Source organism: Callospermophilus lateralis, chromosome 4, assembly GCF_048772815.1.
Source record: "Callospermophilus lateralis isolate mCalLat2 chromosome 4, mCalLat2.hap1, whole genome shotgun sequence".
Classification (NCBI taxonomy): domain Eukaryota; kingdom Metazoa; phylum Chordata; class Mammalia; order Rodentia; family Sciuridae; genus Callospermophilus; species Callospermophilus lateralis.
This window is the reverse complement of record NC_135308.1, coordinates 104,956,280-104,983,776: the sequence shown is the minus strand read 5'-3', so window position 1 is coordinate 104,983,776 and position 27,497 is coordinate 104,956,280. Positions and strand designations below refer to the sequence as shown.

General features: G+C 35.1%; 1 protein-coding gene across 2 annotated transcripts in view; it reads left to right on the top strand.

The window, feature by feature from the left end:
- Nell2 (neural EGFL like 2) overlaps window positions 1–27,497 on the top strand; it is a 366,697-nt gene that overhangs the window by 203,016 nt on the left and 136,184 nt on the right. For both annotated transcript variants that reach the window (XM_076852784.1, XM_076852783.1), the window contains exon 13: window positions 7,173–7,298. In XM_076852784.1, the coding sequence (XP_076708899.1) occupies window positions 7,173–7,298 (126 nt within the window). The remainder of the gene's footprint in view (window positions 1–7,172; window positions 7,299–27,497) is intronic.

The following is a 27,497-nucleotide window of genomic DNA, read 5'->3' as shown; positions in this document are numbered from 1 at the left end:
TAGCAAATCCCACTATTATGTATAATCATCATGAACCAATAAAAATGTATAAATAAAAATGAAAAAAATTGGTGCTCAGAATAAATAAGTACTGCTCTTGTAAAAAAGAGAGTCACTGTTCCCTAATCAATATGCCTTGGGCATATCTGTGTTAAATATTAAATAGTATGTTCCACTTCATAACATTGTCATTTATGTATTATTATTTTCAGTGAGAATTTGTAGTACTTGGAACATAGCACATGTTCATTATATACTAATAAGTTAATTAATATTAAAAAACACCTAGAAATCTGAAAGTTTATGATTTGCTGATATACTCTGTGAATTTTTAGACAAGGCAAAGGGAGCACCATAATAAGATAGAAGGAGAACCATAGTAAGATAGCTATCCTAAACTTATTTGACCTTGGAGTACTTTGTTTTCAGGAACCATTAACTTCTCCTGCCTGTGTTACTCTCTAGAACACAGTTTGTGAAATGCTGGCTTAAAACAGACAGCACCTAACTGGATGAGATGATTATAATGTAAATGTAATCATTCATTTCTTGGACTGTAAGCCTATCCAAGGCAGAATCTATGCCTGAACTCTTTATACTAAGTTTTGGAGGGGACGTTAAGGAACATACAGTCTAGAAATGCACCCTTTTGCTTGAATCTCCATAATGCTCAGCTTATTTTTAAAAGCTTCCTTTTGGCATCCCAATTTTGTGTGGCTCTTTCTGTTTCATAGAAAGTTACTGCATTAGCTTTTCATCTCTGTGACCAAACTACCCAACAAGAACAACTCAGAAGAGAAAAAAGTTCACTTTGGCTCATGGCTCATAGGGGTTTAGTCCATGGTGGGCCTACATCATTGTTCTGGGCCAGGGCAAAGCAGAACATCATGGCAGAGGACTTGGTAGAGGACCACCTCTCACCTCATGGTGTTCAAGAAATTGAGAGAGCAAAGGGAAGGAATTTTAGGGAAAATAAGCCCTTCTAGATCATGGGCCCAGTACCCACCTCCTCCAGCCACACCCCACTTTCCTACAGTTACCACCAATCAATTCATTCAAATTGATATGGACCGATTACAGTTATCATGATGCAATCATTTCACCTCTGACTATTCTGCATTAACTGGTATTACCCACCCAATGGTCATTGTTCTACCTTATAGAACCATCGACATATGACTAAAAATTCAATGAAGTGATTTTTAACATAGAAAACATCCAATAAATATATATGGGATAGAATTGAATTGTGAAATTGTGAGAATTTGACTCATTTAAAATTTTAAACTATAACTTGGAACTAAAATAATTTCAAGACTAAATTTGAACTTTATTTTCCACCAGATTACTTTTTATTCATGACATTTTTGTGTGTATCTGTACATGTAAATGGAAATGACATTTATGTAACTTTGCAATTTTAGTACGTAGTTACAGATCTTTGAGGAGTTCTTCCTTTGAAGATAGGAAGAAATAGCAAGGCAATTGGAATTAGTTTACAGGGTTTGATAATTTTTTTGCTTTTGTTTTTGGCTTTTTGGTATTTTGCTTTCTTTTTCCTCATAACACCATTCCAAGTGGTAGGCTGCCTCTTTATATCTGTTGGTAATAAGTCCAATATGTCTATGAGGTCTACATCACTGAAATTTGTTAAAGTTTTCATATTAAATAGGCTCCTTTTTGTGAAGTTTATGACTCTACATTGAGATTTTTCTGACCATATGATTCTTAAAAGGAAGCATCTACAAAAGAATATTGTACAGATTAGTGTCTCTCATTTCTATGGGATGTAGACCCAACAATGAATAATAGAAGAGATGATATTTAGAAGACCAAATTATCCAACAACTGTGACTATGAAGGGATCACATTAAGAAAATAAATACTAATTCATAGTGTCTTCACCTCACTTCCTTCTGTAGGACTTTAGTACCACCAAAGTTCCCAAACCATAAATATTCTTGGAAAGGATATGGGGTGTTTTACATATAATTTTAAGTTTGATTTGCCAGGTTTGATAGTTATTCCTATGGGAGTAGGCTTCTTCTATAGAATATTGTTTTGTGTGTGAAGAAGGCTATAATTAATGCTTGCTTCAGCTGGGACTCACAATCCTGCTCTGGCCTCTGAAGCTGCTATGCTATTGCTCCTTGGAACTATGGACTGTCACCAAGAACTGCTATTTGAGATGCTGTGGTGTGCTCAGAAACACTTCCTCCCTCTGATAACCAAGGTGTTTTCACTGAGTATGTTTCTTATTCTTAGCTCTTTCTTTCCCAAAGTTAAGTTCTTCTGTCTTTGTGCAGGTAGACTTCTTTGATGGCCCCCTTCCTAGTTCACACTCTTCAGCCCAGGGGACTTCTGCTATGGATTTTCAATAACTTTCACTTCTCTGCAGCACCCTCTTCACAGGGGCTGGGTTCAAGTCTCCATTAACTGAGCTAAGTACATTAAAAGTCCCTTGTGATTCCCATTATGATATTAAAACCCAGCAAATGAATCTTCATCATATTTTTCCAGAGTGCTTGTCGTTTGATTTTTAGGGTATCATTAAATGTGTTACTTTTCTCACAGAGCAGTGTGAACATTTAGCAGTAGTATGGCACCATCAGATGAGTATTATTTAGAAATGAGAAAATCTGAGACCCATTCTTAAGTCTTCATAAACTAGCCTTGAAGAATATATTCACTCATTCTGTAACCTCATAATGCCCTAGATACCCTACTAGTTATTATTAATACAGAAATGAGTGAAATACCCAATGCTTCTTACTGCAGTTGTGCATTAGATCAGGGGGCATCAAATTATGGCCTATGAACCAAGTGTTGTTCACTACACATTTTTGTAAGTTTTATTGGAACACTTCCAAGCTCACACCCAAAGCCTAAAATATTTATTACCTGGCTCTTAACAGAAAAATGAATTAGACTCGTGAAGATTTAAAAACAAAGAAACAAAAAAACAAAACATTTATTGTGTGCCATCACAGACAGTCAAATCAGAATTTGGAGTTGAGGGTTGGGTTTTGCCTCAAGAACCAGCTTTTTAAAAAAATTAACTAACTTGGCTGGTTGTAGAGGTGTACTCCTTTAATCTCAGTGACTTGGGTTCAAGACCAGCCTCATGATTTAGCAAGACCCTAAGCAATTTAATGAGACCCTGCCTTTTGCCTCAAAATTAAAAAAATTAAAAGGGCTGGGGATGTGGCCCTGTGTTCAATTCTTGGTAAACAAATAAATAATACATAAAAACATAAACATTATACATATTAATGGGTAACAAATAATGTTTTGATATATGCATGCTATTTAAATCAGAATAGACATTTATCATATTTTAAGGCGAAAACTTTTAAAATCTTTTCTTATGGATTTCTTTTTTTTCTTTCTTTCTTTTTTCTTTTTCTTTTTTTTTTGGGGGGGGGGTGGTACCAGGGATTTAACCCAGTGGTGCTTAACCAGTGAGCCACATCCCCAGCCCCTTATTTACAGAGTCTCACTGAGTTGCTTTAGGACCTTGCTAACTTGCAGAGGCTGGCTTTGAACTTGTGATCCTCCTACTTCAGCCTCCTGAGCTGCTGGGATTACAGGTGTGCGCTACTTCTGGCGTCTTATAGCTTTTTGAATTGTACTGAACATTATTGTTATCTAAAGTAAATCTACTACTGTGCAATAGTACAGCAGAACTTCCAGCTCCTATCTAACTGTAACAGTACTTGTTTCAGTTTGGATTTGAAATGTCCCCTAAAGGCTTATGTGTTAAAGGCTTAGTCTCCAGCCGGTGGCTCTATTGGGAGGTAGTGGAAACCATAGGAAGTAGGACCTGTTTGGAAGAGGTAGGGTAGGTTGCTTGTGGCATGCCTTTGAAGGTATATTTTGTACCCATTCCTAGCTTGCTCTTTCTGTTTTCCAGCTGCCCTGACATGTTCTGCCACATGCTCCCTGCATTAATGTTTTGTCTTACCACAGGCCCATAGTGATGAGGCCATTCAACCATGAACTGTAACCTCTGAAACTATGAACTAAAATAAATTTTTCCTCCTTCAAATTGATTTTCTCGGGTATTTTGTCATAGAACCACAAAGTGGACTAACAGTACCCATTGATGAACTTTTCCTTACTTCCTTGCATCCGCTCTTTCCAGCTTCTGATAACCACCGTTTTACTCTCAACTTCTTTGACATCAGCTTTTTAAGGAGGGAAAGGGAGAGAGAAGGGAAAGTGCATGGAAACGGAAGGACACCCTCATTTTTATACGAAATCACATATACAAGGTTGTGAGGGGAAAGGGGGGGAAGGGAGAGAATGGAACAACAACAGATGAGGTAGAGAGGGAAGATGAGAGGGGAGGGGAGGGGGGATAGTAGGGGATAGGAAAGTCAGCAGAATACAACAGTCACTAATATGGTATTATGTAAACATTGTGAATGTGTAACTGATGTGATTCTGCAATCTGTATTTGGGGTAAAAATGGAAATGCATAACTCATTTGAATCAAATGTATGGAAGATGAATAAATAAATAAATAAATAAATTTAAAAAAAAAAAGATTCCACATATGAATGAGATCAGATAGTACTTGTCTTTATGTGCTTGGCTTATTTCACTTAACATACTGATCACCAGTTTCATTTATTTTGTTGCACATAATACGGTTTTATTCTTTCTTTATATGGCAGAATTGTATGTATGTAATTTTGTATAAATACCATATTTTCTTTATATATTCATCAACTGATGGACATTAAATTGATTTTTTTTCTTGGGCATTCTAAATAATAATTCAGTTAACAAGGGAGTTAATATGAGGATATCTCTTCAATATTACTGATTTGATTTTCTTGGTTCTCTTTTTAATTTTTTGAGAATCCTCCATATCATTTTCTATAATGGCTTTACTGCTTACATTTCCACCAACAGTGCCCAGGAGTTCCCTTTTCTTTATATCCTTCCAGCACTTGTTATCTTTAGTCTTTTTGATAATAGCCGTTCTTATTGGGGTGAGGTAATATGTTGTGGTAATTCTGAACATGTTTTTTTCATTTACCTGTTGACCATTTTTCTGTCTCTTTCAGGAATTGTTTATTTAGATCCATTGCATATTTTAAAATTGGGTTATTTGGGTTTTTTAAAAATTTGTTTGTATGTTTGTTTTTTGCTATTGAGCTTTTGTAGTTTCTTATATATTTTGGATATCAACCCCTTGTTGGTTGAATAGTTTGAAAATATGTTCCCTCTATGTAGATTGTTTCTGCACTCTGTTGATTGTTTTCTTTGCCATACAGAAGATTTCTGGTTTGATATAATTTCATTTTTCTATTTTTGCTTCTGTCTCCTATGCTATTGTGGTCTTCATAGAAAAAAAAATTCTTGCTGATTCCAATGTTATGAAGCATTTCTCCCTTTTTCTCTTCTCGTAGATTCAGGGTTTCAGGTCTTACCTTTAAGTATTTAATACATTTTAGGTTTCTTTTTTATAACTGGAAGGAGATATGGGTCTAGTTTCATTCTTCTGTATGAGAAAAAATACCATTTTATTGGCATAATTTATTAAAAAATATAAACAAATAAAAAAGAACCTATTCTTTTCCTGAAGTGTGTTGTTTGCAGTATTGTTGACAATTAAGTTGTTCTAGATGTGTAGCTTTGTTATATTTTTGACATCAGATCTTGTAATACCTCCTGCATTGTTCTTTTTGCTCAAGATGGTTTTGGCTATCCAGGAATTTTTATGATTACATATAAATTTAAAAAAATTTAAGAGGCCTTAAAAATTGATAAAATATAATTGATGCATCTGAAATAGAAATACAAAGTCCCAAAGAGGATCTGCAGAGGGAGCATTGTAATTCACTAGTGATGTTTTCACAGGAGGGATGTTGAAGTAGATAAAAAGGTGAATTCAGTGGTGGACAAGATCTCTTGGAATGGTGTCAGGGAGGGAAGAGCACAGAGATCAGCATATGCAAAAGTATATATGAAAGGTATGAAATAGCATAGCTAGAGAATGGTGAGACGCACAGTGTGGCCAAAACACCAAGAAAGGAGAAACAAAGGACATAGGATATAAAGTTGGAATGGAAAAATTGAGTTTCTCTAGGCCTCAGTTTTTCCATTTATGAAATAAGTAGTTAGCAAAGATGACTCTAAAGACTGTTGTAGTCTAATATATAGGTTCTTGCCATTGTGTCAATTACTTCTTTTAGTGCTCTCAAGGCTGGGAATATAGTGGGGATTATATGAATAATATGGCCCCTATAATGGTGGTTTTCCCCATAGGTGTTCAATTTTTTGATGTACAAATGAGGTTAATTCTATCTACTGGATTCATCACAAAGATTTGAGAATGTAGCTTCCTAGAGGGGAAGTACATTGGTCAATTAATTAAAACCCTTAATAAATAATATTATATGATGAAAAAATATCAGCAACTGCTTTATGTTCCATGTAGCAAAGTGCTCTAAAATTAAGACAGTTTATTGTCAAAACTCACATTCTTTAATTAGTACTATACCTATTATAACTTAGAATCTATAAGTTTTCATACTCAAAACTTGATGTGTGAATTATTATTAATATGATATGCTATCTTATTTTATTTTATAATTTCTCATCTATATCACATCTGTATATTATAATTTCATCTCTGTTCAGAAACTCAGTAATGTAGTTATAAATTCTATCTCTGAATAAACTTCATGTTATTGGCTTCATATCTTTAAGTGAATTCATTCAAGTTCTGGTATACAGTGTGAATGCTTTATTTGCCTCTTTCATGGTGTCCTCAAGTGTACAGAATAACCAGTGAATCAAAAATAATATATGGTAGGCTCAATGATTGAAAATTCCAAGGCACCCCAATCTATACTTTCTGATTCATTTTATCAAACACAAGTAGATAATTACACTGAAAATTTGTAAAAGATATTCAGAATGATGCAAGTTGAAATAGACCTACCTATTTGAAACTGCGGCAGGAACTGTCAGAAAGAACTCATACAGTTTCTGTCATTTGAATATTCAATATTTTCATTAAAGAAGATATTTAGAATGCTTTTATAAAATGCTGCCCAGTTATTAGCTATTTTTCTCTCCCCACCTTCTCTAAGAAAATCTTAAAGAAATCCTAGAATGTTAGCCACTGTTGACTCTGTCCTACTTTTTATTCACAGACATTGATGAGTGTGCTGAAGGGCGCCACTACTGTCGTGAGAATACCATGTGTGTCAACACTCCGGGTTCTTTCATGTGCATCTGCAAAACTGGATACATCAGAATTGATGATTATTCTTGTACAGGTAAATGGTAGCTATCTAGGAAATAGAATATTTCTGTGTCTTCAGTTTATTTTTAAAAGATTCTTTTGACTCTGAGTTTTTGGTAAGTATGCCATAAATACTAAGCAAAATCATATCTTCTTGATTTAGTAGTTAATTATGAATCTATTTGAAAGATAGGAATACCTGCTTGCTCTAGATACGTTTAATATTTCTTATTAGACAAACTAAAGAACCAAATCAATATTGTACTAAATTTATACATGAATAGTATTTATGTTCAAATTTTATGTGAATTACTAAGGCTAATCTGAGAAACAACACTTATGTGATACTTCTTTTGTATGACAGTGTTTTTTTTGGTGGGGGGGTGTATTTATTTTCTTTCTGTTCTGAGTTTTTCAACCCAGAGTGTTGTACATGAAAGGCAAATGTTCTACCACTGAACTCCTCTCCAGCCCTTAGATTTCTGAATAGAGGATTGTAATGTTTTTCAGAAATAGATGCTTAGGTTTCTAGAAAATGGGGGTATAGAAGACATTCTTTACACTTCGGAGGAGTGCAGTTGCGTATTTCATTGAAGAAGTTTTCCTTATTTTTGTTTCATTGAAATGTCACTCCATTTAGCGCCATCCAGAGTGCTCAGGGATATCCTGAGTATTAATAATGTCTAAAAAAGTTCCTGGGATAACACCTATTGTCTTCATATTCCATGGGTTCTTGTGGGTAGAATATGAAAAATAGAAAACTAGATTGATGACTATGGAATTTGAGGCAATGTGGGTATGAAATAGGTCATTCTTTTGGAATTTCTTTTTTTTTAAAATAGGAGAAATAACATGTAAAATGCATAGGATCATAAAACTGGAGAGAACTTTAAATTTTATTCTTGCCATTTTATTCTACTTACAATTTTGTAATTTTTTATCAGATGGATGTTATAAATAATTTCTAGAGGTTCCCAGAGAAACAGACTCTAAACAACTCCCTAGTAAAAATATGAATTTAAATTAAAGTGTCACTTTTTGTGTTTGTATTAGTTGTACATTTATGTATCTTCATTATAACATCTATAATGAGTACCAATTCATATTTTCCTTATCAGAGCAAGAGGAAGGATATACCTTCAAATTCAAATATAGTCTTTATATAAAAACAAAATGATAATGATAGAAATAAAAATAATGAGAACTGACTTACCAATCTATGAGGCAAATGCAAAGATATCTTATAGGTAGAAAAGATATTTAATATGGTGATGCAAATCAATTCATAAATTCCTACTTTTGAGCCAGTTCATCCTAGAAATTTTGAAATTATTTAAGCAATTTTGCATTATTTCTTTGGACAAAATTTAATCATAATGAGTGACATACTGTCTTGAAAAAGGACTGGAGAGATGGTTTTCAACATAAAAGTAAATTTTAAAAACTGTCAGAATAATGGAGGATATAATGCACAGTCTACTGTAATATTGATAATATTGATAAGCCTGAATTCCAATTTAATGGTTAACAGAAACTAAGATAAAACTGTTGTGTATCTGTGATATTTCAAAATGTGCTTGTTAAAAATAAGAATGTGCATTTCTAAGAAGTCTGCTGATTTTTTGGCATTAGAGACTTAAAAAGCCTTGTATATATTTATACTTCCTAGTGATCCTTTTAGCTTTTCTTGTGCTCTTAAGAGATTGTTCAAGATTTTAAGTAAGAAGATGTATCACATAATTTGGCCTTGTGTTAAAATGGAGAGTGTTTCTCCAGGGCAGAATATTTTTAAGAGGTTCATTTCTATTTTGAATCTGTCTGTTGAATGTAAATCCAATTATAGTAAATTCAACAGTTTAGCTTTAGTACATGACAGAGAATTTTGAACTTTGGATTTTGCCTCTCTCATCACATCCCCCTTCCAAATAAAATTCCAAAAATTGCTATTTTTGACCACTTAGGGTGAATAGGATTCCAAGGTTTCTAATGATATAAATGAAGTATTCTTTGGTAGGAATGCAGAGGAAAGCTGAAATAATTTTAAGAAAAGTTATTCAGGCTGTAGTTTTTGTGCCTAAGGAGCCAGAGCTGAGAATTTCAAAATCTGGCCAATGATAGGGAATGTTTTTCCTTAATGAGGCACTAGCATTTCCAACTAGCATCATTATTTCTATGCTTCCCCTTAAAGAGAAGAGTTTCCTTGCTCTTAAATTTTCATTTCTATACCCCAAAGTTAGGTTTCCTAGGGAATATGTGTGCATTTTGTTTTATTCCAGAGTCAGGTGAGCATTGTCAAAATTCTTCTTTATGTTTGGTGAGTCCCCCACTCCCATTCTCCCATGCCTTGTTAAAGCCTGTCTATACCAAAGACTTAAAGATGCGACTTCTCAGATGGGGGTTTGCCTTGTACCTGAAGTATAAGACCAAAGTTAGACTTAATTTCTCTGATAAAAATTGAGATTGATTTTTTTCTAAATTTTAGTAACAACATCCATATATTACATACTTGGATCTGAAGACAGTCCAAAATAAATGTCAAGACATAACTGCACAGGCATTCCCTGTTGTTTGTGGCCGAATTCTGAATTTTTCCTTTCTTTTCTTTTATTGCGGCTTAGAGTTCAAGATGCATTTCGTTTCTGAATTCCTGCCACTCTTTCCTGTTGAAGAGCCCTTCACCATAACACAACTGACACTGTCAATGTTGTATCCTACAGACTCTCAAAATTGCTTACCCTAACTGAAAATTAATTGTATACAATCTAATTTAAATAAATGTACAAGACCAACACAATAATTTATAGTTAGGATCTTTGATCAATAAAAAGCCTTATTTTTTGTTTTTATAATGTCATAGATCTGATGTACAAATTATGTATGCTACCTTCTATAGTTGGTAAAATTGCACCTTTTTCTCTATTTCACATCATTTAGATTAGATTTTCTCAATGATCATAAGATTTTGGGGATAGAAGAATTCTTAAAGATAATCTAGTCTAACCCCTAACTTTCATAAGGAAACTGAGCCTCAGAGAGATTTGTTGCATTACTCATATTTGTACAATTAATGAGAGGTGAAGTAGGCCTGCAGATAAGCCTCCTTAGTCTAAGCTTTTACAGTTCTCAACATTTGTAATTGGTAATCATAAAGGTAAGTGAATGGAAAAGACTTACATTTTATATGTAGAAATACATTGTTCAATTATTATGTTCAGTAATTAAGCTGACTGATTTATAGATTATTGTAACTCCAAGAGGAATTTTTCCCCTGAAGATCTCAAAAATAATCCTAAATTAGAAGTTAGTAGAAGAAATATACAGCATCATTTTCTGGGACTCTGATCATTACAAATTTACAGCATTAACTCATTATACCATTTTCACAAAGGATATAGCAGTTTATACTTTTATAAACCCACTAACATAATTTCCTTCTAACAAGGGTACTATTATTATTGACATTTCATGGATTCTCTCCTTCCCACATCCTTTCCTGTTCTTGAGAAGAAAGACTGAGTGTACCTACAAGAAAAGGGGTGGGGGAAGTGGAAATGACGGAAGAGAAAGGGAAAAGGGAAGGAAGAGAAGGAAGTAAGGGAAGAGGAGAGAAAAGATAAAGGAAAAGATGGAGGGGGGAAGTTTTGGTTTATATAAGCCAAGGTATTTTAATCCCATTCTTTAGGATCTTGCAATAATAACTTAATTTTTATGCATAGGTAAGTTTCTTGATTACTTTATCTAATAATGGCTTTCTTGGTTCGCTTACATAAGCATTACTCAAATTGATTAAATCTTCTTGAGTCCTATTGGGTGTCTCTTCTTGGAACTGGTCTTATATAATGGACAATGAATAAAACATCTAAGGAAACAAAGATGGAATCAAAACTGTTGGAATTATCAAAGAATAAACATCTGAGCAAAGGAAGCAAAGGGATTTGTTTCAGATCTTCCTAATATATCTCCATGTTCTGATTGTTATAATAAAAAAGAAGTTCTGATTCTTGTGTTGACTTGCTTGTCATCTCTCTACTGTTGTACAGTTCTTTGGAGTAGGGACAGGAGAATAGGAAGGATGTCTGAGTAAACGAGATAGGAAATAATTTTACCTAGTTCAGGAACTAAATTAGACTTTTAGGGCAGTGATGGTCAAATAGGTTGATTTTGCCTTCTCACTTGCCAGAATTTCTGTGACAATGCCTGGAAATATTTTTGGTCATCACAATAGTTGTTGTGTGGAGGAGGTGTTACTACTGGCATCTGATAGCTAGAGGTCAGGGATGCTGCCAAACGTCTTATAATATTTTTCTTAGCTTACCTGTCCTGTCTAGGAAATGACGTATTTCCCTGGGACCCTTCCAAATTGGAAGTTTCCTCTGATTGCTTTTCAAATGAGTCATTAATCATCGTGCATAGGACATCTGGCACAGGAGAGCCTCCACAACAAAGAATTATATCACCCAAAACGTCAACAGTACCAGGGTTCACAAATCCTGCTTTAGAGTTATCCAATCAAAATTGTATGATGTACACATTATTTTTTAATATCTCTGGTCTCCTACAGATTACCTTTAGGACCTGTATAGTGAGTAATATCATCTCTCATTCTTTATGGTACCCAGTATTCTTTTATTGTCCTTCGGTCACAAATAAGTCTCTTATCCATAAGCCCAACTTCCCAATAAATTCTCCCCTTCTCTTTCTCCTATCAGAAGCCCCATCTTGGCTTAATCTGGGACAGTGGTTCTTCAGTGCTAAATTTTCAGGACTTAGCAAAGGCACAGAGGATTTCTTAGGATCCCTCAAATTACATTTCCCAGATGCTTCCTCAGTATGCTTTTGCTGAGTCTTGGTACTTTTGTTATCCCAGTGCCTTCTGATGCTTGCTTTGGTCCATGTGACACATCATAGGAAATCCAAAAGCAAGGAATTGTACTAGAATCTTAATCTTTTTTGTTGTTGTTGTTGTTGTTAAAAGAAGAACCTCCTCCCGTGTTCCCCAAGGAGTTTTATTTTTGAAAGTACGTAACATTTTATAGCATTGAATACTCCTGGTGCTTACATTTTATGATGTTATTGTGGTCACTTCATTTTCTTGAATATGGTCAGTACAACTGATATTTTTAAAAGTTGTCATTAGTATCCTGTTTGTCAGACTTGTCTAATTTGCTGAGTATAGAGAAAGAATGATGAATTTTATGATGATATAAAGTTTCCTTCACTTTATTTTTTTTAAATTTTTAAAATTTATTTTATTTTATTTTATTATTATTGGTTGTTCAAAACATTACAAAGCTCTTGACATATCATATTTCATACATTTGATTAAAGTGGGTTATGAACTCCCATTTTTACCCCGTATACAGATTGCAGAATCATATCAGTTACACATCCTCGTTTTTACATATTGCCATACTAGTGACTGTTGTATTCTGCTACCTTTCCTATCCTCTACTATCCCCCCTCCCCTCCCATCTTCTCTCTCTACCCCATCTACTGTAATTCATTTCTCTCCCTGGTTTTGTTTTGTTTTTCCCTTTCCCCTCACATCCTCTTATATGTAATTTTGTATAACAATGAGGGTCTCCTTCCATTTCCATGCAATTTCCCTTCTCTCCTTTTCCCTCCCACCTCTCATCCCTGTTTAATGTTAATCTTCTTCTCATGCTCTTCCTCCCTGCTCTGTTCTTAGTTGCTCTCCTTATATCAAAGAAGACATTTGGCATTTATTTTTTAGGGATTGGCTAGCTTCGCTTAGCATAATCTGCTCTAATGTCATCCATTTCCCTGCAAATGTCATGATTTTGTCATTTTTTAGTGCTGAGTAATACTCCATTGTGTATAAATGCCACATTTTTTTAATCCATTCATCTATTGAAGGGCATCTAGGTTAGTTCCATAGTTTAGCTATTGTGAATTGTGCTGCTATGAACATCGATGTAGCAGTATCCCTATAGTATGCTCTTTTAAGGTCTTCAGGGAATAGTTCGAGAAGGGCAATAGCTGGGTCAAATGGTGGTTCCATTCCCAGCTTTCCCAGGAATCTCCATACTGCTTTCCAAATTGGCCACACCAATTTGCAGTCCCACAAGCAATGTACATTCTAGCATCTGTAACAGTCTTGGATGCTCTTCTCAGATACAGAAAGTTACAGAAATGATTTACTATTGGGAAACTGAAGCAAAGATTTTAAGCCAGTTGCAAGCCATGCATTTACTTTCTTCAAATAGCTGTGGTGTGTTTCTTTAAAGTCCTCTATCAAATGCTAGAGAATGCTTACAGTGTTTAAAGAAACACTATTTGGAAAGGCAATAAAGTACTTAAATGCTTAAAATATGTGAAGAAATAATATTTTGGAAAGGCAGAAATAACATTATTTTTATTCTGCCTTCTTCCAAAAATAATTTCTATTTATGTTAGCAATATTTTTATGAAGGGACAATAACTTTATTATCAACTGTTTAAAAATAACTCTTGATGGATCTAAGTCACAAATAGGGAAAAGACAGATAGTTCATTATGCTGTACCCTGATAATTACTGATATACAAATGGTACAGGAAGTGAGAATACTGGAGGCAAGAACACAGAGGACAGAGAGCCTCAAGAAGGAACATAGATGTAGAGAACAATGATAAAGGGCAGGAAGTGAAAATAATAGGATATCAGCTTTCACACTATGTCGAAAATAAACAAGGTTATTTTAGTTGTAAATGCCTTGGGCGCTCTATCTCTTATACAATTCCTAGCCTAGAAGAAATGTTTAATAAATGTTAGCTGCCTTTATTATCACTGGTACTATTATGATTAGACAAGCTGTCCTCTTAAAGAAATGCCTTATTTTTCTGGGATCCTTCCAGCTGGGCACTTTCTCTGGTTACTTTTAAATTGAGTCATTAATTTTCATAAAATAGATGGCTTTGTTGGAGAAATGGTTTCAACTGTTGTTTATTCAACTGTACTTACTGTGTACCTGAGAATGGGGCTTAATAAAAGAAAGGGAGATATTGGTGTGACAGAATAGCACTTCTCTGGAAGTGAGAAAAATGCCTTCCTCAGCAGAATTTGTTTTACTTTTTGGAACAGAGAGTTTCCCATTGTTCTTGAGGATGAGCATTTGATTGTGAAATGCTGGGGCTAGATGCATGCATCCAGGGCCCTACTGCAGATACTGTGATTCATTCAGGGAGCTACCGAGGATCCTAATCTGTCAAAGTGGAGAATAGGACCTCTTGAGAATCAGGGCCTCTAGTCAGTTCTCCAGAAGCGCAGTTTTTATGAGCCCAGATTCTTTTATGTAGATATTTTTTCCTGAGGAATCCTAATCAACAATCAGACAATCCTACCATCTGTCTACTAGTTGCCATGACTATTATAAAAGACTTATATTTTTGTGAACAACTATTTTATATTTTTTTTCCTGGAATCAGCATTATAAACTGTAATAAAATGGTGGTATATCTCAGCCTTTTTATAAAACATGAATATCAGACATTAGCTTTCATAATTCAAAGTATATCCATTAAAGCTAAAAGATACCTCAGCCATCTCCTATATTTCATTATATATTATTAAATTGTGTAGTATTACTGAGTAATTGAAAATACAAACATGATCACAAAAGTAAATTAAATACCAAGCCTCAGGACTTAAAGAATTAATGATGAAAAGCTATTTCTAAACAAACATAATACAGGATGAATTTCTAAAAGAGTATGTGCTGTAGTTACCAGGAAGAGTTAATGTTTAGGGAACTTAAGGCCACGTTTAGAAAACTTGCAGAGAACAGAAGTGAGATGTATCTGCACAGCTAGTAAGAAGGCCAAGGCAATGTGCTTATCTTCTTTCTGAAACACATATGTGCATGCATACAATTAACAGTGAGCTCAAAAAGGAACAGGCTCAAAGGCTTAGGGAGGCGAATTGCCTTTGGAAAGATGAAAAGCTTGGAAAGGAGTCTGAGCTCTCTGAATCTGTCAGTGAGTGGGGGGAAGCACAGCAGCTCCAGTTTCCAGGCTTGTCAGAGTCTTTATGCAGCATGGCAGTGCAGCTGTTGTGTCCAGGTTCAATCTCCGGCCCCTCTGGTCATAGTTTGATCTTCAGAGCACCAAGCCTTATGTGGTCACAGTGGCCCAACTCTGTGCAAGCTCACCTGCATGCAGAGGATGGGTGCTGCCTCATTAGCAAGCCTCGCCTACTTGAGTTGGTTAGTCAGTAAACCCTAATTCACCTTTGTTCCAAATGGATGTATTATTTGAATTTTATTTTGAGATTTTTATATGAAAAGCATAGAACTGAAATCTCACATAGGGGAATAAAAAGATTATACAAGCCAGGAGTATAATAATAGCGGTGTCTTAGCAACAGACACCTGTGGAGGACAGGATTGCTGAAGTCGAAGCTCAACAGATGCCTTTCATTTCCTTTCTTGATTGTTGGCTTTGACATATCAGCTGGATGAAAGTTTGACCTACCTTCTGCCTTCTCACTGTTCTGTGCTTCATGGAATAGGGTGCATCTTCCTGTTCTGCTGCTGATCCAGTCTTGCAGATGTGTGTAACCTGCTGGTGACATTGCCTGTCTTGCTGCTGTCTTTTCCTCTCCAGTCCAGGTGCCTCTGCAATATCACATCCATGACAGATCATGGTTTTGGAATCTGAGGCTGAGTTTTTCTCCCAAGTCAGGAGCCTTGTCTCTCCTATGTGCTTCTACTGGCAGAGCCTCACTGACAGCTTGTATAGTGCTTTTGCTGACTGACTGTTGCCACTTATTTTACTTTGATTGATACTTTCTTCATATAACTTATGATGCTATTTAAGAAGTTTCCTATTGCTTAAGTTAGTTTATCAAAGAGAATACCATTATAATAGTTTTCTACTGCTGCATAACAAATCCACCTAGCATAGCAACTTAAAATGACAAACATTTATTAGCTTTCAAAGTGTCCATGGGTAAGCATCTGGGCATGGCATAGATGGAGTGTTCAGCTTCAGGGCTCTTCATGAGGCTGTAATCATGGTGTTGGGTGAGGATTGGGGAAGGATTTATTTTCAAATTCACCTGTGTGACTGTTGGCTTATGTAGTTGTTTACTGCATTTGACAGTAGATTGCTTTTATCACCTTGCCACGGGGCCTTTCTAATATGGCAGGTTGCTTCATCAAAGGGATGAAGAGAGACAGCATGCTAGCAGGGTAGAAATCACCATCTTTTGTAATCTAACCATAGAACTTGCATCCTATTACCTTTGCTATGTCTGTTGATTAGAAGCAAACCTAATCAACATTAAAGGGTAGAAGATTACACAAAGTTATGAATATCAGGAGGTAGAGATCAATACAGGCCATCTTAGAGGCAGACTTCTGCAAACATTGACTATTATAGGAATATTATATGTAGATAATTAACCCAATAAAACCAAGTGTGGATAAACACACCGATTTGAGAAGTAAGAGGAGAGTAATAAAAATACATTGTGTAAGCACTGTATGAGAGTGACTATAGAAAAGTCATGAGGAACTTCTTTCACTTTTATTTATAACAGAGCTTTGATTTGGGTGCATGGTAGAATTATTATCCTACTTAACAGATAGAAATAATATAAATGATTACAGTCCAATGGGGTATAATCTGTAGCAAAGACACATACAGAGAGTTGTGGGGAGCCCAGAGGAGACAGTAAACCATTTGGCTGAATCCTAAGTAGACATCACCAATTAAATGACATTGAAATTAAGGTTTTTTAAGAACGAACAGATATTCCAGGAGAGGAAGCAGTGAGAGATAAAGAGATAAAGACAGAAATTCTTGTAGAAAATCCTAAGACATATTTTATGGTTTCTAAAACATTACAGTTTTCACATTCTAAAATTAAGATGTGCATGTAGAAGTGTTAATGCTTTATATTGTTTTTTTTTTTTTTTTTGTCTCTTGTTCTTTTATTCTTTGTTGCTGAAAAGTTGTTTGTGAACTTGATGAGACTTCTAACAATCAATACAGGCCTAGAATCAAGGTGATAGGGTATTTCATTTCAAAGAAGACAGAACTCTTTGTTGTTATCCTTGGAGCTCTGTGAAAACAAATTTTCTGTATGGCCTAATGAGAACTTATTTTAGAATTTTTCTAGAACAAAGTCATAATCATTAAATTACTACCTGAGGCATTTTAAGAAATAAATTTACATGTGCATTTGTATTAAATGTGGTAGAATACAATGACAGCTAAAAACCAAGGCAGGGAATGGCTAAAAAGGTCCATAGAGCCTCTCATTAGTTCATCCAAATCAAATTATAACCTCCTTCCTCCCGTATTTTCTCCTTGAGAATGTTGTGACATTTTAGCTCATGGGTAACAATTCTTAGATTTGAGTCTTTTCTACTATGAGCAATTTACCTAACCCCTTAGGCTCAGATTTCTCATTTTTAGAATGGAGTACTATATATGTTATATGTTGTTTGTAGAATTAAATGAGATGGAGCATATCAAGTAATTAGCAAGATAGCTGGGATATAATAAGCATTCAATAAGTAATAGTTGTTATTATTGTTGCTATTTATGGTAGGCAGAATAGTTCCCCCAAAAATGTTCAAATCCTAATCCCCTGTGATTCAGAACCTGTGAATCTGTGACTTTACATGGCAAAAGAGAGTTTTCTGATCTGACTGATATTAAGGGCTTTGAAAGGAGGGATTATCTGGGGTTATCCAGGTGGGCCCTGCATAATCACAGGGAAGAACATTTTCTGACTGTTGTCAGAGGGAGATATGACCATGGGAGAGCCATCAGAGGAAGACAGCATTAGTGGCTTTGAAGATGGCAAGAGGGCCCAAAGCAGAAATGTAGATAGTCTCTAGGAGCTGAAAAAGGCAAGGAAGGGCTGGGATTGTGGCTCAAGGGTAGAGCGCTCGCCTCGCATGTATGAGACCCAGGTTTAATCCTCAGCACCACATAAAAATAAATAATAAAATAAAATAAAGATTAAAAAAACGGGGGGCAAGGAAGCAAAATCATTCCTGGAACCTCCAGGAAGGAAAGCAGCCCTGTGGACACCATAGGCCTGTAGACCAATGCCGGATTTTTGACCTCTGGCTAGAACTGTAAGATAAATGTATGTTGTTTCATTCTACTGAATTTAGAATAATTTTTATGACACCAGTAGACAACTTATATACTATCATTATAAGATAGCACTGCTGACTTGCCCATTTAAAAATGATTTGCAGTTCTCATTTCTTTTCTAATTAGTAAGGAGAACCAGTAATTCTGGGATAATTTGGATATATTAGGGAGAGTTAGAGGATCAGTCTGTTAAAGAGAGGGGGACATAATTTATATTTATCCTCAAATTTTTCACTTTAATGATTAAGTTGCTTTTTTATATTTGGTTTTGCTGTCAAACTTAGGGTACTAATTTTTCAAAACATTTTTCTAGTCTGCTTCTAGTGAACAGAGCAACACAAATCACATAGAAATAGAGTACAAATCTACCCAAAACAGAAAATTAAATTATGATTAATACATTTCTTATCTGCCCCATTTTAAATGAGATTGTGAGCTTAATAACATGCAGGATATTGACAGACTATTTGAACCTACTATAAAAATTTATGCAGTTATGTGGTTGTTGGGGACTCATTGCTGTCATAGGTCTTCAGAATGTTGGGTTTTTGAGAATTATCTTTTAATTCAGAAAGACTACAAGTCAGCAAGGCTATACCTAAGCCACAAATTAGTGTTCCATGGAGATAGTTGGCTCTAGTGGGAATTTATTTGGTTTGGGGGTTATTTTCATGATTCAACACATCGCGGTCAAAAGATTTCATTATAAAAATCTGTATTTCTATCTCGATTTTCAGATTGTTCTCTATTAGTTCTGGTTCTTCACTGCTGTACTTCAGGTGTTAAACAGAGCGGAAAGAGTAACAGCCCTCTCAATTCAATTTACCACAGTCCCCATTTCCAGCCTCTGATGCTAAGAAAGTCCAGAAAGAAAGCTAAGTTTCAAATGAATACCTGAATTATTTTTTTAATATTTTTAGTTGTAGAAGGACACAGTACCTTTATTATATTTATTTATATTTGGTGCTGAGGATTGAATCCAGTGCCTCATAAGTGCTAGACAAGTGCTCCACCACTGAGCTACAACCCCAGGCCTAAATACCTGAATTTTTATAGCAGTTCTACTCTTCTAGTTTATCTATGTGATACATGAATTGGAGCATTTTTAGTTTATAATGTATGATTTATAGTATTAAGTGATTATGAATATTATCATCTTAAGCCATGGGAATTGTAATATAGAAACTTCAGAGGTCTGGCTTCTCTATAAGTCATGTCTTACTAAATCAACAAGTCATGTTGAAATAAACCCCAGAAGAATCAGTAGGCACTTTAATAAATTTTGAATTCATCCTTATTAGTTTTTCTTGCAAATACAAAAGTTACACACAGAATATATATGCTATTACATCATAGTATCAGTTGGTTGGCCAGTTTTTAAAACTAGAAATTTAATTCATTGCCAAGTTTATAACATAGGCAAATTATTTATACCGAGAAATATATAAAATTTATTGATAAACTAGGAAAAGATCTATGAGAGTGAAACTATTGAATACAGATGTTTTGTTTTTTAATGGTCAGTGTATTAGTCTGGGATGCTATAACAAAATGCCAACAAAAAATTTATTTTCATACTTATCTGGATGCCAGAAGTCCAAGATCAGCATTTTGGCTGATTTGATTTTGATGAGGACTCTCTTCCCGCCTTGCAGATAACTGCCTTCTCCTGTGTTTTCTTATATCCTTTCTTTGGTGGTTAAACAAAAAGAGGAAGAGATGGAGAGAGAGAAAGAGAACATTCTCTGATTTCTCTTTTATAAGGATATCATAAGGGCGGATCAGGGCTCCACACGTATGACTTTATTTAACCTCAGTTACTTTCTCAAATGCTTCATATCCAAATACATTACCTTGGGAGGAAGAGCTTCAACATACACCTTGCAGGTGGGGGGAGGCTCATAGACCTCCAGTCTAACACCCATTCTGTTCTTTGAGAGATGGATGATAAATGTAATATCTTTCAAAAGGAAGTAGCAGTCATGACTTGTAGGGAGATATCAGGTTATTACAAGAAACTGAAAGTAATCATGCACAGAATGACATGATCTAGATTCAGTTTGCAAGATTTGACTGTGAGTTAATCGGTGAACGATGATATATTACTGTTTACAAGTCCTTTGCAAGTGGAGTTGTGCCTGGGGCTTTTGGCATTAGTTTGGCAATATTAATGATGCTTTTGGTTTCATTTAGTTTCTCTTTCTACATATTATTCTAGGGATCGTACCCCTCCTTTAGCAGCTACTCTTTCCACATTTCTATGCAGACTTTGATGCATCCAATCATAAGCAACTGATACCAAAGTGGGAGTAGCCCTGTACAGAGCCTTCCAACTGCCTTTGTGATTATAGGCAACTCTCAGCCTCTGTGAATCTATTTTCTATTAGCAAACAGAGAGAAATATGATTTGTTTGTATGTCTATATGTAGTCAAAGCTTTTAGTTGCAAATAATAAGGAAACTCTGGCTGTCTTAAGCTTAAAGAGATTTCCTGAAAAGCTGTAGGTAGCACAAAGAATACATATAAAGCTTAAGAAGCAGTCTGGAAGAGACCAAAGCATCTCTGCAGGCTTTGAAGCTCTAACAGTCTTCTCAGGATGGGGCAATCAGAGTGTGTCAGTGCTGCCACTGGGGGCCACTAGAGGATGCTGTTTGGGGGCACAGGTACTGAAAGTGAATTTTACCTATCTCATTTGTCTCATAGTCATCCACTAGACATTCAAAAGTCCTGGGCAGAATTTGTAATTGCCTTAATTTATGTTGTAAGGCCATGTATTTGCCAAGTGGAAGGAGAGAAACTAATTTGCCTCTTTTGGCCTCCATAGTGGGAGGGGCACCTCATCTCCTACCTAGACTCATACAATGGATAATGTTTCCTAAACAAAGAGATGGTTGAGATTTATGAGATGGAAGGAAAGAAGGAAAGGAGAAAGAAAGGGAAGGAGGCATAAAAATGGAAGAGAAATTACGGAGGGTGGGAATGTTGGTGTGAGGTTCTGTGATAAAATTATACATAAAGAATGCCGAACACCTTTCAAAGCATTAGAAAATTATAAGATGGCATTATTATTATTCTAATTGCTACTATCTCAGTTAAAACCTTCATTGCTTTTTACCTGGACATTTTAATTGTTCTACTAGCAAGTGATCTATAATTTTTGCCTCTTCATTATGATCTCAACTGCATCACCAGGTTTATCTTAAGCAGTATAGACATTTCCCTCTGTAAAAATTTAAGTGATGTTTCTTGGCCAACAGAAAAAAACTCACACACCTTAGAAAAGTTTGGATTTCCAGTTTCACATCTTTCTACAGCTTTTGTGTTCTCTACAAGTCACAGCCTTCTCCTTTAGAAGACTGTTATATTAGAACTTAACAAGGTACAAATCATAATGCAAATGCTTATGAAACTCGGGTAAACTAATTGTCTTAGCTTTTGAGGGATTGAAGGAAGTAGGAAGTGACTGGCTCATGATCCTTTGAAGTTTCAGCAGTTAAATTCAAAGGGTCTTTAATTTGTAGGTATTCAAGAGAAGGCAGAACCTGAAGCCTTCTAGTGGGAGAAGGTTTTCAGTGCTCTAATGTGTCAACCAAATCAATCTCTAGAATCTCTAGATCTTGCTTCTTCCCACCTCTTCTAAATAATGTGGTCAATTCCAAAGATGCAGTTGTCTCCCCTGATCCCTTTCAATTTCAGTAAAGAAAACTGAACAGTGATATTGCCTGAACTGTTCTCTTGGCTTTCCAACCACACAGTGTGTCACACGGTAACTGGAGAGCCGGCTGAAAAATAATGTTTCTTATTAACCTTAAGAGCATTGCTCTCTTTATTTTACTGACTTGGATTTTTAGACCTCAATTATCACATAATGGCAGGTTTTACTATATTCTTCTTGGGAATGTCTTTACTAATGTGGTTTTCAATAACCAGATAGCTTTCTTTACCTATTCTCCTCACCTACTGATATGCTTCTCACCTTTCACGGCTTAGTAAACATGTTCTCACCTGTATTTAAGTCTTCACATTAGAAAATTCAAGTTAATTCAGCAGCCAATGGCATGAAACAAGTACAGGTAGTAGTCATCTTGATAGTCACAGTATGGCATTTTCAGTAGATTTCTTCATCTGCATTTCTTCGGTTCTTAATTAAATCTTTGAATTGTTGTTTACACATCTGTCTTCCCTCATTAAATTATGTTATTTGAATACAGGGCTTATGTCTTTTCCATCATCATAAAGCAAATATCTCTGTTGAATAAATGAAAAAGCTGAGTCTCTGAGTAATTCAGAAACTTGTCTAAGTTCTCAGATTGTGTCAGTGGAGGAGCCCTTATTCAAATGAAGAGAGGAAAGAACATTTGGCTACTCTCTCCTTCTATCATTTTAGGTGAAGCAAAACTATCTCTAGAATGTAGTCATAAACTTTGACCCTTGAGTCTCATGACCCTCAAGTTCATGTCCATTAGGTTACGTAGCAGCACCAGTCCTAGATGTAATTGTGTAAGTACCCCTGCTGCCCACTCTGGCCTTTCCCTCTATTTTTCTTGGTTTCTGTCTGCCTTGAATTCCTCTAGGTGACTAGAGTGGCCGTGTACTCTTGAACTTTGGTATGTCTTCTTCACAGAACTCTTGAAGCCAGGCACTCTTTAAAATTACATAGTTGTACGTTTGAATATAAGGCAATGTGCTAATAAAAGAGCTAAGAGTTGTTCGTATTTAATATGTCTTAGATATAATGTAAGAATTTTATTTGTACTTTCTCATTAAATCTTATTAACCATCTTTCAGATCAGTACTATTATTATTCCAAATTTACATATGAAGGAACTGAAGCTAAAAAAGTTTATGTAACATCACAGATTTGTAAATTTTCACCTATTATTTGTGTGTGTGTGTGTGTGTGTGTGTGTGTGTGTGTGTGTTTTGCTGGGTATTGAACCCAGGGCCTTGTGCATGTGAGGCAAGCACTCTACCAACTGAGCTGTATCCCCAGGCCCAATTTTCACCTATTTTGAATTCTGCTTATGCAACTTATTAGCTGTATGACCACAAGTTGCTTAACTCTTAGTGCCTCCAATTCTTCTTCTATATAATGGGAATGGTAATAATAATAATTTCCTTATACTCTGTAAAAGGATTAGATGAGAATGTATGTGTGTGTGTGTGTGTGTGTGTGTGTATGCACACACATATACACAAAATTTACAGCAGTGTCTACAATAAGTGCTTTTTAAAAAAATTTGTAAAATGGTATTTAGAAGATGTATGTTTGAAGCAAGAGATGATACAAATATAAATAAGAGATATACCTTAGGGATTTTATCATTCATTAAGTGAGATAGAAGTATATTAAGTTATCATCCAACTAAAATTAATAGAAGACAAAATGAACTGATTAACAAACAGAATTATAAGCAATGTGCTGTGGTCATTTTCTTTTTAAAATATAAAGGATGGATGTAAAATCAGGACAAAAAAGAATAGTAGGAAATGCTGAACATACATTGGCCAGGAGTTGGAAGTGAAGGGTATGTAAATAGACATAGCACTTGCTAGCTGGGAGGCGTATTCAGTTACTAAACTGTTCTAAGACTCTCCTTTGGTAAAAGGGAGAAATTATACCTACCTTTACAGCTGTTTGCAAGGATTATAAGTATTAGGTGTTTGAAGTGCCTACAACAATAGCTGTAAAATAGCTTAAGGTTAGCCAGGTATCCATGAAACTCTATTATTGAACTATAAAAAGGATTATTGTACCCAAGGAGCAAATTAGAATTCACAATAAGAAAACATTTCCCTCTAATCTTAGTCATTTTTGCCTTTTTCCACCATCCATTTGCTAAAGCCAGGCATTGATGTCACCTTTTATTATTCACCCACTCCTCACACTCAGTGCATCTAGGTATGCTTTGTTTTAGTTCTCAAAATAAACAACTCAAATCCAAACCCTGATCTCAGTCTCATTCTTGTTATGCAGCACTAAATCACCATATTTTTGTCATATTTGCTGTTGCTATTTCCAATCTGTTCTGTACTCAGCAACCAGAGCCATCATTTAAAGGCAGACATTGGTCCATGTTATGCCCCTTGTTATTACCATTTAGTGACTTCCCTTTACAAACCTGTGATGTGTTTCCTTCATATCTCTCCTTACCTTGCCTTATTTTACTGTTTTACTTCTCAGATTTGGTCTTCATAGCTACGTATTTCTGGAAGAAATCCCAAACCTCTTCTTTCTCAGGAATTTTCTATATTCTGTGTCCTTGACTTGAAAAGGAGAGTCCCTTCTCCTTTTGTGTAGTTAGCTATTTTCCATTCTTTATGTTTTTACTTAAAGTTTACCTTTCCTGTTCTTTCTGTCTACATACTTCTTCATCATACACTGTGGTCCTCAATCATTTGGCCTACTATGTTTCCTTCAAAAACATGAACTCTTCCTTTTGTTTTTGTTGTGTTTGGTTGGTTTTTCTCATTGCCCCAACTCCTGTATACTCAACAAGAGCCAGGATGATGTCTATTGTTTCTGATTTATGCATAACTATGGAAATGGATATCTAGAATGGTTCCTGAGGTTGTTCAGTAAATGAGTATCAGCAGGCATTTAGAACCTTTAATTCATTCAACAAATATCAGCAACTGAGAGCAGGAAAGCACATCACTTCAGAGTTTTAGAGAATAAAAAATGTGTTGAGGAGTATGTAGTGGTATGTGTGTACACAGTTTTTCTGATGTAGGATTAGTATATTTGTTTCTTCAGAAAATTAACATATAGTTCTGCACCAGAAAGCTGGAACTTCATTAAATGAAAACGTTCCCTGCTTTGTCACGTCCTGTTGCAATACTTGCCATTCTGCCTTTGCAATACTAGAAGGTGGTTGCCACAGCTCTTCTTCATTTCTTACTTGGCTTAGAATTTACCTAATATATGTTATACAAAATTAAAGTCAGTTATGGGTCACACAACGAACTGCCAAATTCTTACTCATGTTTATTACTCTGTAAAAAAAAAAAACAAGCTAATTTTATCTTTTTTTTTTCTTTTACTTAAACATAATGACCCAAATGTGTTATTCTGAGATTGTCTCAGCAGAAGATTGAATGAGATTATTAATTTCCTTGTACTGGCTTCTGTGTTCACAGTCTACCAGCTGAATCTTCTTTTGTAATAGTAACAAATGTATGTTTAAGGCCTTTCCAACTCATATATCTTTCCAGTTTTATTCCTTTCTAGTTTGTCTTGTCCTATCAAACAAACTTCTCCCTGCTTAGATTAAGTTTTCTCTGATGAATTAATTGATATTACTACACACAGAAACTCTTATTAATGTTTCTAATTCTTTTTAGGATCTTTAAAAGGTGCTTTAAATCATCTTTAGTGTTTTAAAAAGTACAAACTTTCTTTTCTTCAAAATCCATGTATTGTGTATATAATAGAACCATTATAGGAGAATTAATTTGAATAATATTTACCAATAGAGATCCTACTAAAATTTAGGGGAAAACAGATAGTCTAACATTAGTCAATTTAGCCACAGCACATTTGCATGAAAATCTAAATTTGGTCTTTTGTATTACTATGTGGTTTTGTTGTTGTTGTTTTGGGGTGAGGTTTTGTTTGTTTAGTGAGGAAGGTACTAGGGATTGAACCTAGGGGTGTCTAACCACTGAGCAACATCACCAGCCCTTTTTATTTTTTATTTTGAAACATGGTCTTACATAGTTGCTTAGGTCCTTGCTAAGTTGCTGAGGCTGGCCTTAAACTTGCAATCTTGCTGCCTCAGCCTTCCAAGTTGCTGGGATATCAGGTGTGTGACACCAAGCCCGGGTCTTCATGTTTTCTTTAAATGTATATTATTTTTTTATTCTGATACAGATTTATCCCCTATAACAAATACAGGAAAGTTCAAAGGAGGAAATTAAAATCCTCATATTAACTAATCTTTTTGAGTTCCTGCTGTTGATATGTTAGAAATGACTCTTTTTTTTTAATTTTATCTATGTTTGCAATGCTTGTGTACCTTTTGAATTAAAGTGAAATCACATGATCATACTTTTTTATTCTTATTGAAATGATCAATTTAATATTAATATTATATTGATAAAATTTCACATCATAACTTGGCAGAGTATGGCAACATTCTATAAAATAGATAATCTGGAATTTTTGAGTCAGCCACATATAATTGGAATGCTAAGCCCTTTCTGAAATTTTACTTATTCAAAATATGTGATGCAGGAATTTTTGCAATCCTCTGATACTTACTTCCCTTAGGATACATCTCTACAGGAATAATTCCTGGGCTTCAGTTCTACACACAATTTAATATTTCAAATGCATGTTATCAAATTGTCCTCTGAAAGTTTTTGCCAACTTCAGTTCTATGAGACGTGTATGAGATGGCTGATTCTCAAATTCTTATATGCCTTGGAGCTGTTTTCCTTTTATCTGTCAATTTTATAGGTTTAGATGGACCAGTTGATTGTTATTGGTGCTTTCCATGTCTTTTTTGTAAACTGTGGTAAGAGTACTTAGCATGAGACCTAATCTCTTAAGTATTTAAATGCATGAAATAACATGTATTGTTCCCTGGAGACACTGTCTTAAACAGTGGATTACTAGAACTTATTCTTCCTTCTTTTTTTAATTTTTTTTTTAGTTATAGATGGACACAATATCTTTATATATTCATTTTTATATTGTGCTAAGGATCAAACTCAGTGCCCTCATGCATGCGAGGCAAGTGCTCTACCACTGAGCTACAACCCCAGCCTTTCTTCTTTCTTCTTAACTGACTTCCTACTCAGTGAGCCGCAACTCTCATTTCCTCAACCCCCAACCCATGGAAACCACCATTCTAATCTTTGCTTCCATAAGTTTGACTACGTTATGCATAATTGAAGTGCAACCTATGAACATTGTTTTATAGCATGTGTATTGACCTTTAATCTCCCTTTGTGAATTGATTTTTCATGTTCTTTGACCCTTTTGTCTATTTTGGCTGTTCATGTTTTTCTAATGCATTGTATGTATTTCCAATGTCTTTATCAGGTTGGATAGTTATCAGGTTAAGAATCATGTTAGAACCTTTACCTATTTAATAGACTAACAGACCATTCTAT